This window comes from Macaca fascicularis, chromosome X (genome assembly GCF_037993035.2).
Source record: "Macaca fascicularis isolate 582-1 chromosome X, T2T-MFA8v1.1".
Taxonomy (NCBI): Eukaryota; Metazoa; Chordata; class Mammalia; order Primates; family Cercopithecidae; genus Macaca; species Macaca fascicularis.
The window spans coordinates 57,501,521-57,516,648 of record NC_088395.1 but is presented as its reverse complement, the minus strand read 5'-3'; the positions used below and the strand labels follow the sequence as shown (position 1 = coordinate 57,516,648).

Below are 15,128 nucleotides of genomic sequence, written 5' to 3'. Positions count from 1 at the left end.
ATAACTTTGGAGATCATACCATTGGACTAAGTATAATCTTCCAAAACTCTCATTTGAAAGCTTGTGTATTCATGCAGATTGCTAATCCAACATCAAGTGAAATGAAAGTTAATTACATGAAACTAATAGAGGACTAAATTTTTATGACATTTTTGTTTAGAACATTGCTGATTCTTTTTATGTTCTATTTTCCAGAGTCAAGAAAAGTCTTTCTTTGGAGCTATTTATAACTTAAATAAGTAAGTTAAAAATAATATAATATAAAAATTATAACTTGAATAGCCCCAAAATGCTATTTTTATATTTCATATATTTTTATATTTTATATTTATTATATATTTCTCATGTTTTATATTTTTTACATTTGTGAGCAAAATTGAAACCTTTATTTTTCTCTCAATTTGATTTCTCCAAAATTTAAAAATTACTTGTAACTTGGGAAAATAATAATTTGGATAAGTTCAATAAGAATCTCTTTTCCTTTTTTCACCAGTTATTTTACACAGGCTCTGATTGGAAAGGAATGTTTTAAGATATGACCAGACTGTTTTGAAGAATTAAGGTTTACTTTATAGAGCTGATAAAAGGCTCTTTGGAAAAACTGGCCTAATACTTTGCCTACATGGTTCCCTTACAAGGTTTCTGGCTTTGTGTTAAGTAAAAAATGTCCCTTTTTTGACAGTCCTATGAATTCCAAGATATTTTGGGACCTTGAAAAGAGAGCAATTCACCCAACTTACACAGGTGTTATAGATAGCCTGGTAGCAAATGTTTGGGTTGGCTTCCTACACTCAAAGCTTTTAAAAGTCAAATCTTAGATTCTTTATACAAAAGTTCCAACAAAGCCGGATTTAAAACAGCCTACATGGCCATTCACTGCTCTTGTTGCACTTTATACAAATAATCATACCAAGTATGATACTAAAACTCATTTTACAAATAAATTGGTCCTGCTAAGATTTATCTTGGTAGAAATGGTGAACTGGAGAGAAAAAAAGGTATGTACATCTTTTATTAGATTCTGGCTTTGTCCTTTTTTTTTTTGAGTTTTTAAAAATTATTTTCTTATAATTTATACTAAATCCTGAATTATTTTTGGGCTACAAGTATCTCAAAAAGGACCTGATTTTAATTTTATTTATAATTTTTTAGTTTATGCCTGAATGATATATGCTTTATTTTTATACTGGCATATACATCTTCTTTTTAAATATAATAATTATGTTCATAGTATTTCTACTGCTTACCTCTTGTTTTACTTCTCCTGAAATAACTGAGTTCGTGGTACCCTGAAGACTAGAGATGATCCAGCAAGCAACAGCTGCTGTAGATCAATGACTTTGACAGTATATCCTGGGAATTAGCCTTCTTGGCAATGATGGACAGGTTGGCACTCAGGTTCTGCTCATCAGTACATTCAGAAGAAAGATTTTTTTTTTATATAAAAATGGGTGAATAAAAAAATAACTTTTATCTGAGCAACTGAGTCCTTTTAAATTATGAGGCCCAGAGAAACATTAAAATAAGACAGCAATCATGTTTTGCCTTCCCCTTTGAGCTATGTATTTATCTGTTGAAACTGCTTGCTATTGTAACAAGTGGCTATAAATTTACCTAACAATGCCACATAGACACTAACCCATATGCTATAGCTTAACAATGTACAGCCAAACACTAATCAATGCTATTTCTGTAAATCAGTTAGAATTACTGACAAACAACTTTGTATCAGCCCTGTGACCATTTTTTTTTTTTTTTTTTTTGCCTTTAAAAACTTGCTTTTCTGGCCCGGCGCGGTGGCTCAAGCCTGTAATCCCAGCACTTTGGGAGGCCGAGATGGGCGGATCACGACGTCAGGAGTTCGAGACCATCCTGGTTAACACGGTGAAACCCCGTCTCTACTAAAAAATACAAAAAAAAAAAACTAGCCGGGCGAGGTGGTGGGCGCCTGTAGTCCCAGCTACTCGGGAGGCTGAGGCAGGAGAATGGCGTAAAAACCCGGGAGGCGGAGCTTGCAATGAGCTGAGATCCGGCCACTGCACTCCAGCCTGGGCGACACAGCAAGACTCCGTCTCAAAAAAAACAAAACAAACAAACAAAAAAAAAAAACAAAAAACTTGCTTTTCTTTGTATTTTTTTTTTGAAAGTCCAAACAGAGCTCATATCCAAGGCTGCTTGATTCTGAGACTTCCAGGCAGCTATCTTCACTTTGGCCCAAGTGAACTCCTTAAAAAACATAACATATTGAAATATGAGACATAAACATTGCCAACTGATATATGAAAATGTGCACAATATAACTAATCACCAATGAAATGCAAATCAAAACTATAGTATCACCTCACATCTGTTAGAATGGCTATTATTTTTAAAAACCAAACAAGGGATAACAGGGGTTGATGTAGGAGTGGAGGAAAGGCAACCCTTGCATATTGTAGATGGCAATGTAAGTTGGCACAGCCATTATGGAAAACAATATAAAGATTCCTCAAAAAATTAAAAATAGAACTACCACAGGACCCAGCAATCCCACTTCTGGGTGTTTGGAAATAAAATCAGTATTTTGAAGAGATATCTTCACTCCCATGTTCATTGCAGTATTATTTACAATAGCCAAAACATAGAAACAACCTAAGTGGCTGTCAAGGAATGAATGAAAAAGAAAAATGTTATATATTTATAACATTATATGTTTTATATATATATATATATATATATATATATAGAGAGAGAGAGAGAGAGAGAGAGAGAGAGAGTTATATTATGTGTAATTCAGCCACAAAAAGGGAAATCTTGTAATCTACAAAACATGCATGAACCTTGAGGACATTTTGCTAAATGAAATTCACCAGACATGGAAAAATGAATGCTGTATTGAGACCGCCAGGTGGGAAAAGCTCCCTGGCAAAGACTCTGACCAACCTGTGCACTGGGAGGAATGCACTCTGGGGTGGAGTCACAGAAGTTCACACTATTTGCAGTGGGGAGGATCCTGGCCCCTCCTCTTCGTGTGGGGAACCTGAGATTCAACCTGCAAGTTGGAAAGCACACCAGTAGGGACTCAGTCTGTGCGGAGGGCCCCTGTTTCCAGTTTTCTTCCTTTTTACCCAATGAAATCCTGCCCTACTCACTCTTCAAATCGTCTGTGAGCCTAAATTTTCATGGTTGTGAGACAAGGACTCCGACTTTAGCTGAACTGAGAAAAAGTTCTGCAACAGTTTTGGCATGCAATGTAGGGGCTGGAGAAGCGGTGAGTGAAATGCAAACCAATAAATCTTTTTCCCTCTTGTTTCTAAGCCTTTTCATCCTTGGACTTCTGACACTAGGAGAAACTGTGCCACCACTCCTGTTGCTCTTAGGGGTCGGGAAGACCAACCTCAGTCTCCATGGCCTTTTTTTTTTCTTTTTCTGGACAGACCAGCATGGGATTACCCATCCCCTTGCTACCGTCCTCTCTCTGCTGACACTGGCATGCATGGCCCAAGGGCCCTGCACTGGCATTCCCCACCACGTGCTGCCAGAACCTTCCCCTTCCCTTCAACAGCCAAGGGTTTCAACTGCATTGGACTGTAATTAAGCTTTTCTCCTGGTGGAAGAACCACTTGCATAAGAATAACAGCTTTTTCCCCAAGCATTTTAGAACTTTTATTCTTTCTTCTTCACACCATCAGCAGTTAACTTTTAAGCAAGTTTTGGTTGTGAAAAAGAATCTTGTGGGGAATGGGTTTTCTTCTGCCTGTCTGTGTGTGTATCGTGTATAATGTCTGTAAAAAGAGCTCTAATTAATTTGGCCTAAAGGAAGACAAGCACTTGGATCTAATATTTTTTAAAGCGAAGACAAAAGCTATGGTACCTTTCAGTTCATGAGACTTTAATCTTTGAGAAATAAAAACAGCTGTAAAGATTATTGGTAAAATGCAAGTGTACTTAAAATGTAAATAGGTGAACTAAATTGTGCAGGTCAGATGCAAGGTTTGCAAAGTGTTTTGAGGTTACAAACTGCTTTTTGGGTTTTGAGAATGATTTGACTTGCTGGCTTCAGATTTGGTGAGACCTGACATATGGAACTAAACATGCCCTTAATTATTCACCTAGCAACCAATTAAAGCAACTTATCAGGTTGTACATTAAAGTTAAAAATTGCTAGGAGTTAACATTATAACATGTAATTGAGACTGCTGGAAATAGATTTACATGCAAGGTGTGTAAGAACAGTATTTTTTGTTTTTTTTTTTGTAAAAGGTTATAAGAAGGCATGAACATACAAGTTTGGCCTAGGGTTAATGGATGTTTTAAATTAGATAAGATAAAGCTGAAGGTTGAAACAAGTGGTGGAAAGATTGTGGACATTTATCTTGCAAAGGAATCCCGTAGTTCTCTATGTGAACATATTGACTAAATTCAGAAAGGGTATTATATGGTATTTCTGAAAACTGAGTATTGAAATAAAAACAAACAAGGTATTCTTAAGGTACCAATCTGCTCTTTGGCAGAATTTATAAGCGGTGATAAAAGGTTTTTGCTTCTTTAAAATTTTTACGTCATCATTTTGGTAAAATAAATAGTTTATGGTAATCTGGAATTCTATTTGCTTCCCAAAATCAAACTTCAATTTCAAAATTATCTTTCCTGACACCTGGCTTTTCAGATTCTCCAGAGGGCCCCTGGAATGTACAAAAACAGAGGTAAAAAGGAGTATTTGACATGTTTAGGTACATGGGATTGCCAAAATGATGCTCAAACTCCTTTAGGTTATATTTTGGTGAATAATAAAAATATATGTTCTAAAATTGCATAGGATTTCTAAAATTCTAATGTCCAAGTATATGCTATCAATCATAATTAAGGTTGTTATGTTAAGGTATTGTAAACTGTGGAGATAATCGAACTTCTTTGTCAATTGTGTTTCTGACAGTAACTACCCTGGATATTCACAGACAATTATTGTCTTGTTTTAACGCTTTTCAAAAGATGGTTTATAGTAAGCTATAGAATTGTAACAGGTGCTTGCAAATACAGGCTTCTAATAACTTTGGAGATTGTAACATTGAAATAAAGAAATATACAGAAATCATAAAGAGCTGAAGGGTTCAAGAATATCAAACAAAACAAGAGCTAAATGGACTGAACTCAGAAAGCTGAGGCAATCTTTTTTTATTTTTGCTTGGGATATTCTTTATCTATGTTTCGTTTTTCAGAGTCAATGAAACTTATTTTAAACTATTTACATCCTTTAATAATTGAGTGAGGTATACTCCTGTGGTCAAGATTTGGAGCATGTTTGTTTCCCTCTGCCTGGTTCCTCTAGAATTTAAAAACTATCTGTGAATATTCTTAACTTATGGCAATATAGGTGTTTGTATCATTGCAATAAAAATCCATTTTCTTTTGAAACAGAACACAATTGGAAAAACTGGTTATTTTACCAAGGCTTTGACTGGAAAGTTGTACTTGCCTTTAAGGAGTAAACCTCAACTTGCAGAGCTGATAAACTCCCCTGGAAGAAACTGGCCTTATACCCTTGCCTACACAGTCCCTGTACGTGGTTCCTGTCCTATAGTCAGAAGAATATCACTTTCCAACAGATCCAGAAGCTCCAAGTTTATCTTGGGACCTTAAGAGGAAAGGATCACCAAATTCACAGATATTTGAGGATACAAACCTATGGCTGGGCTTGACTTTAAAAGGTCTTAGCTGAGATTCCCTGTGGAATAGAGTTCCATTAAAGCCAATCCAAAAGGCCTGTGTAGAACTAGGTATTCGTGCTGCACTTTATGCAAATAATGAGGCCAAGTATAAAACTAAAGTCTATTTTGCAAACCACTCAGTCCTATGATAATACGTTGTTTTTGTTGTTGCTTTTAACAAAAATGAGGAATGGAGAGAGAAATTATGTTCCAAAAACTTATCATACATTTGTCATTAAATTCTAAACTCATTAGTTGTTTTTACATTTTTGCCTACATTTTTAGACTAACCCTGCTTGTTCCTGTGAACCAACCAGCAATCTCCAGCTGCAGTTCAGAAAGAACAAAAGGGATGGATATTGTAGAAATCTGGATCAACATTCTGGTTCTGAGCAACTATCCTGCAAATCTTGCCAGGTGATGGGAATAAACAAGATGCCCATCACTCAGAGGTTTTTTTTTTTTTTTTTTTTTTTTTTTTTTTTTTTTTTTTTTTTTTTGAAAATTAAGACTAAGGGAGCTAACCAAAGACCAGCACCATGCACCTAAATCCTAGCAAGCTTAACTATAGCCACCAGTTTTCTGGGTTTGTCACATGACATACTTTTCTCTCCATTGTTGGAGGAGCACTCAGTTCCACAGTTTCACCTTAGCATCCCAAATGCAATTCTAAGCTTTGGATCAAAGCCCTAGGAAAGAAAACTGGATTTGAGGGATTCAGAGGCAGATAATAACTGAAGTTGAAAGGCACAGTGCAGGTGAGCATGGCTGATTCCTGCTGATTAACCCAAGCTTCCTGTTTCATGGATAAAGGCCACTCACATTAGTATCCATGGCATAAATGAGGTCTAGGAAATATGAGGCTACTAACAGTAGGTGGAAAAAAGACATAGATGAGAGCAGACAATTCCTATTCTTTAGTAACCCCCCCCCCCACACACACACACACTTAATGGGTGCAAGCCACTTTAGCACTTATGGTGGCACCTGCCAAGTTTGCCAGGACTCAGGGATGCAAGGACAGAAGAAGGAAAGAGGATGCTCTTCCTTCTCTCCCTCAAGTATCCTTGGTATCTGCTAGGAAGAGAAGGGAACAAGGGAAACCTGATCCCCTCTTTCTAAACGGGTAGCCATTTATTTTCAGTCTGTACCCCTTTCAAATACATCCTAAACTTCTGGGACTTTTTGAAAACATGCCTTCTTTTTTCCTTTCTCCTACTTGGTTTTCTTTTCACAGATAGGTAATCGTGTCTTTTTACTATGGGACAATTTCCTCAGATGCATCCTCCAAACTGGAAAAAGTTAATTTCCTAAACTTTAAACTGCTAGGCTTAGGGTTGGGCTAACGGGAAGGGAACCCAGAAGCCCAACACGCCAGCAAACGGGTAAAGTTTTTTTTACCAGTCAGGCTTTTGACCTCCCCTTCCCTGTGCAAACTGGAAAAAGGCCTCAGAATTTTTGAGCTGTCTTTACCCCTCCCCTTGTTTCATTTTAATACATGCTTTCTAAAAACTTTGTCTCTTCTTTCTTTCAGGCCATCAAACTTCAAGTGGTGTTCAACCAGAGCCTCTGATGATAGTCCTTTCTGCTGGGAAGCTTTAAATAGGCCTCTGAGGGAACTCTGACTGCCCTTTTCCCCTAAACAGCCCCCTCTGTCAGCAGGAAGCACTTAAGATGGGTCTTTATCCTTATCCTTATTCTAACAGCAGTTAGACGTACTTCTTAAGGGTTGGGAATGAGATAGCCAGGTGGTAAGGGCTCCCTGGCAGAGTCTCCAACCCACCTGCACACTGGGAGGAATGCACGCTGGAGTAGAGCCACATAAGTTCATGCTGTTTGCAGTGGGGAGGAGCCTGGTCCCTCCTCTTCCTGTGTGAAACTGGAATTCAAATGGCAAGGTAGGAAGAGCACCAGCAGGGACTCAGGCTTTGCAGAGAGTCTCTGTTTCCCCTTTTCTTCCTTTTCATCCAATAAAACCCTGTCCTACTAACTTTTCAAATAGTCTTCAAGCCTAAATTTTCATGGCTATGGAACAAGAACCCCGTCTTTAGCTGAACTAAGAAGTCTTGCAACAGTATGATCTTACTCATATGTGGAATCTTAATGAATCAGACTCATGGAGGCATAGGCAGAACAGTGGTTGCCAGGGCATGGAAGAATAAAGAAAGGTTGGTTAAAGGGTACAAAATTTCAATTACAAGATGAATATATTCTGGTGATCTGATGTACATCTTGGAGGCTATAATTAATCATAGTGCATTTTATATTTGAAATTTGCTAAAAGAGTAAATCTTAAGTGTCTTCACCTACCCTCCCAACTCCTACACATAATGGTAATGATGTGTGGCCATGGATGTGTCAATTAATTTGATTGTGGTAATCATTTTACAGTGTATCATATATCAAATAATCAATTTAATGTATACACTTGTTATTTGTCAATTATACCTAAATAAAGCTTGGGGGAAATGCATAGAAAAAGGAATTGATGAAAATGGTATTTAATGTGAGGTTTCATGGTAATCTGGCCAGGAGTTGAGGTGTCTTTAATGTCTGCTTTTGTTATGTGCCAAAGGTTTTAAACTCTAATAGTTGTTCTTGTTTTTGTCTCTTCTGTTGAACTTGAGAGTCTCTGATACCTTCTCCTTAGATAGTCTACATAATAAATTATTTGGACTGTAATATTCTGTTATTGTACTAGAGTCAAGTTGATATTGTTGGTAAAGTATAAAAGGGGATTGTATAATCTTATAATTAAATATCAGCCTTTTAGTGGGTTTGTATCCCTGAACTGCGACATTTTCAAGCATTTCTTAGAATCCTCCATCCTTAGGTAAGACAGAATGCTTAACAGGCACTGGAGTTAGTTAATGTCTCCCCCATAAGTGGGATTTGTCTCTGGTAGTCTTTTTCCTAGGAGGTTAGGCCTTTGTTATGAAGAATGCCCTGTGCATATTTCATAATGGTTGCTCTTCCCTTTTCTCTTCCATAGGTGTGAGGGGAATTTTCTTAATTCTTTACTGTAAGAACCTGGTGGGATTCCTGTATATAAAAAACTACAAAAATGTTGGGCCTCATTAAGAACGAAGCTACCAGGAATTTCTTACTCTCAAACTAGTCTACACTCAGCCTCCAGCAATTTGTTGTAATTACAATTTAAGTCTTCCTATTCATATCTTGCTCCAATAACTTCTATCTCAGGTAGGCAGACCTTGACTGTGATTTTCTGTATTCACAACTTTCTTTACATTTTAGGGACACAAGTTTGCCCTGTGAACCCAATTCACTGATGGGTCCACGAAAAATAATTGATACTCTATTTCTTCGCGTACTTTGTGCCATAAGGTTGGTTAGGATAATGACTTCCAAGTTATTTGCATGTTGGAGTTAAAACTAAAAGTCTAATGTTTTATTTTAAGGTTGGTGAACTTATTAACTTCTGGTTTATGAGGAGGAGAAATAAATAATTATTAAACATTTATCCTAGATACACAAATGCATTTGCCTTTGAAATAAAGGAAATTGAAGGAACTCAAATATTAAGACTTTTTCTCTTATCCTCAATATGTCTTATGAAATTTCCTCCACACTGTACTGTTTCATTTTAAGTACTGCATGAATCATTCACACATATCCATACACACAAAAAGCACACACACTGTTTCATATATTTATTTATAACTTTCTTACTCCTCTCATAAAAGTGAAGTGCTGGGAATTTTTCAAGAAAAGAATTGTGTATTATAGATGATAAAGGCCCATTATATTTCTTCATTTTATTTTACAGCAGTCTCTGACAGACTCCAAAGTCTGGACTTAGGATTCAGCTTGCTTTTGTAAAATTTTCATCTTTCTTTCTATTTAACGTATTTTACTAAAATGTTACAGCACATTTGGTGTTCACAGAACATTTTAATGAAAGAAACGCAACTGTTTGACTTAAAAATTGTCTTAATTTAGGAGAATTAAATAATCAATTATGTTTTAGAAAGAGTAGTCTAGTTGTCAAGGGAGTAGGTATGGTAGTAATGTTACCTGAAGTTAAAATTTATTCAATGACAGGAACTGTGTTAGTTACTTGGGTTCTAGTAGTGAAAAAGAACAGCATAATCCTTCCTCTTAGGGAGCTTGTGCTTTAGTAAGAAAGAAGGATAATTATAAGATATAGTGCGATGACAGCTATGGTATGGTGGTATATTAGGGTTCTCCAGAGAAACAGACCAACAATACACACACACACACACACACACACACACAGAGTCATGTCGCTTAACAATGTGGATACATTTTGGGAAATGTGTCATTAGGCAATATTGTCCTTGTGCAAACAGCATAGAGTGTACTTACACACACCTAGATGGTACAGCTTACTACACACTTAGGCTGCATAGTGTAGCCTATTGCTCTTAGGCTACAAACTTGTACAGCATGTTACTGTACTGAATATTGTAAGCAATTATAGCACGATGGCAAGTATTTGTGAATCTCACCATATCTAAATATAGAAAAAGCATAGTAAAAATATTGTATTATAGTCTCATGGGATCACCATCATGTATGCAGCCTATCATTGACTGAAATGTTACATGGCACATGACTGTATATGCACATATATATCTAGAGACAGACAGAGACTGATGGGTAGACACACAGAAATAGAGACAGAGAAAGAGAGAGACAAACACAGATTTATTGTAAGGAATTGGCTCACACAACTATGGAGGCTGGGAAGCCCAAATTTCTTCAGTGTGGGCAAGCAAGCTCAAGACCTAGCAGAGCCAGTGGTGCAGTTCCAGTCTGAAGGCTGACATCCCAGAGACCCAGGAAAGCTGATGGTGCAGTTCAAGTCCAAAGGCTGGCAAGCAGAGATCCAGGAGAGCTGATGATGTAGATGAAACTCTGAAGGCCATCTGCTGAAGAATTTCTTCTTGTTTGGGATGTTGGTCTTTTTCTTTTATCTAGACATTCAAGTTATTAGATGAGGCCCATCTGCCTTATGGAGGGCAATTGCTTATTCTGAGTTCAATGATTTAATGTTAGTCTCATCCAAATAAAATCAGTTATCACAGATGGAGACACCAAATACAGCCTTGCTAAGCATTGGCCAGCAAAAGCTTTTCCTGGATGAAGATTATTCTTAGATGAGATGAAAAAAACTGATTAGAAGTTGGCCAAGGAATATTGGAGGCAGGGGAAGCAATGTGTCTCAAGGGCCAGAAATAAAAGAAGTTCATTTCAAGATATGGGTTATATATTCATGGGTAAAGGGAGAAGAAGCTGGTGACATAAGAAATGTAAGCTTTATTCCAAGACTAACAGACAAGAATATGTCATTCTTGAGTTAATGAAAATCATGGAAAAGCATGGGCACTTTCCAGGGAGAGTTATGATGTTTAAGTGACAGAAGATGGTGATGACTAATTGTGAGGGTAAATGGAGAGGGAGTCAGGCAATGGTGATGTCGAGTTTTGGCTTGATCAATGGAGAGACAATGAATATACCATTAAATGAGATTTTAAAAAACACTTTTACTTTACCCATATTCAGTTTGAGGTGTCTATGAAGAAGTTGAACTTGGATAAATGACACTGAAAAGGCAAAACAAAACCTATAATTTCAAATAGCTCATTATTATAGAAAAAATAAGTTGACAAAAAGGGATCTGAATTACAGAAAAATTGGGAAAAATTGCATACAGATATCCTCAATATATTTTAGAGTAATTCCTTTATCTCATTATTGTTATTTGTTCAAGCTCATTTGAAAAGAGCCTAGAAATCTTTTCAGTTAGTCTGACAAAGTAGAATTAAATACACCTTGACTATATATTTGTGTTCTTTTATTTTTTATATGTTTGTACATATCATCATATTTGTGCAACATTGCAGGACACAAAATAAAAACTATTGAGTTCATTTACTCCTCTCTGAAATTTGTATATTACAGGTGACAGTAATTAGGCCTATTCTAACGTATTAATGTGTGTCACAATGGTAATGTTTGAAAAGTAGAAAATGTGAGGCAAATATAATAGATTTCTAACCTGTACAAAGAATATACAAAAAAGTATGTATTAGACATTAGTGGATAATAATTCAATGAATGCATGTTTACTAGATACTGAGCTTTTATGTAAATGGAATCTAATTAATTCACAGATATTTATTCATGCCTAAAATTTAGACACTAAACATTTCTACTTTATTCATTTTTAACTAGGTTCTAAGACCTGGGAAAGCCCATAATGCTAAAATATTCTAACACAAATGGAGTAGATAACTATTAATCTGAATCCTTAAAACAGGAAAACAGTGATATTTAGTTGGTTCATTTCTATAACAAACATCTTAATATATTCTTTAAGATTAATGTAGAGGCATATCATAAGAGCAAGGTGTCCTGATCACAGGTACTAAGATTAAATAGAGTGACACAAAAAAACACACATTTTTTATTGAACATGTTTTAGTTAATAATGTTTTACATAACAAATTTATTTGAGACTACCCTTTGTAAGTACATTGCTTACATTTGTTATAGAAAGACCCATAAAGAGCAAGGAAAAGCAGGATGGGGTGATGGTTCACCCAGGAACTGCAAGGGGCAAAGGGACTTCCCTCCCTTAGCCAAGAGAGGCGGGGAGGGATTTGTAAGAAATGTACTTCTCATTGCATCCCAATAAGAAGCACTAATACGCCTGAATATTAGAAACTTCACAATAAAAATAAAGTCTTCTCATTTTAAGAAACTGTTGCATTGTTAGAGAGACAGAATAATTTTGCCAAAATATTTGCTCATACTTTCAAGATCATGTTTTACTTCAAGTAGCATGCAAAAATTTCAAGTGAAAAGCAATTAAAATGTCTTACTTAATATCATCTACAAATTTAGAGAACTTACTTTATCCAGCATTATATTACATAGAAAAGAAAAATAAGTATTAGAAATATTTATTAAAAGTATCAATATTATATCAAAATAATTTTCACAAAATATCTGAATTGGATACACAAATACATTAACTGTTAAGATATATCCAGAAAAATAAGCAAAGTGTTTTTTGTTATTCAACTTTAACCAAAACATTAGAAATAATCTAATGTATAACCAATACACCAGTAAGCACCATTTCACAAATTGTCTTGAAGGTCAAGAACTTGAATTCAAGAACGACAAAAAAAGAAAGAATGAAAAGAGTCTATAGTGATATGTGTCAGGACTAAACATTATACTGTAGTATGAGAAAAAAAGGTTTTAAAATGATTCAGATTTGTGCAAATCTTCACAGATAAAACTATATATATATATATAAATTTTATATATACACACGCACACACATTGAGGAAAATGAAGAAATACTTAAATGGAGGGAATATACTATGTTCGTAGATTAGAAGACTCAATACTGAATCTCCAATAAAATTCAAGTAGTTTTGTCATTGAAATGAATAAGTTTATTCTAATTGTATATGAAAAAAGAAAGGGTCAATAACGGTCAAGAAGATCTTATAGAAGAGAGTTAGGGAATTTATACTATCAAATATCAAAATTATTATAAAACTAACGTATTTAAGACTGTGTGGCACTGGTGCAAGGACAGAGAACAAAATAGAGAGCACTGAAGCAGACTTAAACATATATTGACACTTGATTTATAATAGAATGATCATGACAGAACAACCAGGCCAGAGTAGTGTTTTTTAATAAATGGGGCTGAGTAAACCAGATAGCTAAATGGTGAAAAAATGGTGTAACAGCCTACTTCATGCCATTTATGAAAATTAATTCCAGGTGAATTACGAATAGAAATGAAAAAAGAAAAAAAGTTTCTGAAAAGCAATGAGAGAAAATATCGTAGTCTTTGGATTAGCAACATTGTTTTTAAAGGCACAAAAAACACAAACCAAAAAGGAAAACACTGTAAACTTTTCATCAAAAGCCACCATTTACAAGAGTAAAAGGAGTAGGATATAGGGAGAGAACAAGATGGCCGAGTAGAAACACCTCTGGTCTGCAGCTCCTACCTAGATGATCATAAACAGTGAATTAATTCTGCATTTCCAACTGAGGTAGCCAGATCCTCTCATTGGGACTGACTAGGCAGTTGGTGCGACCCATAAAGAGCAAGGAAAAGCAGGATGGGGTGATGGTTCACCCAGGAACTGCAAGGGGCAAAGGGACTTCCCTCCCTTAGCCAAGAGAAGCGGGGAGGGATTGTGCTACCCGCCCGAGGAACGCTTTTCCCACAGATTTTTGCAACCCGCAGATTAGGATATTCTCTTGTGAGCCTACAACACCAAGGCCTTGGGTCCCAAGCACAAAGCTGTGCAGACCCATGGCAGCTGCAGGAGCTGGCAGCTGCTCGGGTAAGCACTGAGCTGCAGGAGTTTTTGCATACCCCAGTGGCTCCTGGAACTCCAGTGAGGCAGGAGATCCATCCACTCCTGTGGAAAGGGAGCTGAAGCCAGGGAGCCAAGAAGCCTCTCTCAGTGTGTCCCAATCACACAGAACCCCGCAAACGAAGATCCACTAGCTTGGAATCCCCGCTGACCAGCACAGTAGGCTGGAGTCTGCCTAAGATGACCAAGTTCCCAAGGGGAGGGGCGACCACCATTACTGTGGTTCTAGTAAACGGTTTTTCCCTGCCAGTGCCAGGAAGACTGGGCAGAATTCCCCACAGCGCAGCACAGCTGCTGTGGCAGATCATGGTCAGACTGTTTCTTTAAGTGGGACCCAGATGTATCCCTCCTCACTGGGCAGGGCCACCCAGCAGGAATTTTAGCAACTCCAGCAAGGGGTTTACAGACAGAACTCTAATCTCCTCGAGATAGAGAATTTGGAGGGAGGGGCGGCTGTGGTCTCAGTTTCAGGACTTAATCCTTCCTGCCTGCTGGCTCTGAAGAGTCAGCAAGATCTGGTGGAGGGGTATTCCTGTACACCAGCTCCACTAAGGGTCAGTCAGACTGCTTCCTTAAGTGGGCCCCTAATCCTGTGCCTCCTGACTGGTGAGACTTCGCAACAGGGGTCATGAGACACCTCATAAAGGAGAGTACTGACTGGCATCAGGTTGGCACCCATTGGGGATGAAGCTTCCAGAGGAAGGAGCAGGCAGCAATCTTTGTTGTTCTGCAACCTCCACTGGTGATAACCAGGTGAACAGGGTCTAGAGTGGACCCACAGCAAACTGCAGCAGACCTGCAGAAGAGGGACCTGACTGGTAACAGCAAAACAAATAAACAGAAACCAGCAACAACATCAAAAAAAAACACCCCACAAAAACCCCATCCAGAGGGGTGGAGCAAGATGGCCGAATAGGAACAGCTCCAGTCTCCAACTCCCAGCGCAAGCAACACAGAAGACCGGTGATTTCTGCATTTTCAACTGAGGTACTGGGTTCATCTCACTAGGGAGTACCGGACAATCGGTGCTGGTCAGCTGCTG

General features: G+C 37.3%; 2 protein-coding genes across 3 annotated transcripts in view; one reads left to right on the top strand and one right to left on the bottom strand.

The window, feature by feature from the left end:
* Window positions 1–14,953, top strand: part of LOC102125980 (zinc finger X-linked protein ZXDA-like) — a 237,423-nt gene extending 222,470 nt beyond the window's left edge. The window contains exons 2-3 of one of the 2 annotated variants that reach the window (XM_065538045.2): window positions 5,973–6,104; window positions 7,222–14,953. In XM_065538045.2, coding sequence (XP_065394117.1) covers window positions 5,973–6,104; window positions 7,222–7,260 — 171 coding nt within the window. In that variant the 3' untranslated portion in view covers window positions 7,261–14,953. The remainder of the gene's footprint in view (window positions 1–5,972; window positions 6,105–7,221) is intronic. The other variant, XM_045384028.3, reaches the window with a different exon arrangement.
* LOC102124832 (zinc finger X-linked protein ZXDB) overlaps window positions 10,358–15,128 on the bottom strand; it is a 27,722-nt gene continuing 22,951 nt past the window's right edge. Inside the window, exons 2-3 of the mRNA XM_065538047.2 lie at window positions 11,225–11,275; window positions 10,358–10,645 (exon numbers count right to left, since the gene is read on the bottom strand). Coding sequence (XP_065394119.1) covers window positions 11,231–11,275 — 45 coding nt within the window. The 3' untranslated portion in view covers window positions 10,358–10,645; window positions 11,225–11,230. The remainder of the gene's footprint in view (window positions 10,646–11,224; window positions 11,276–15,128) is intronic.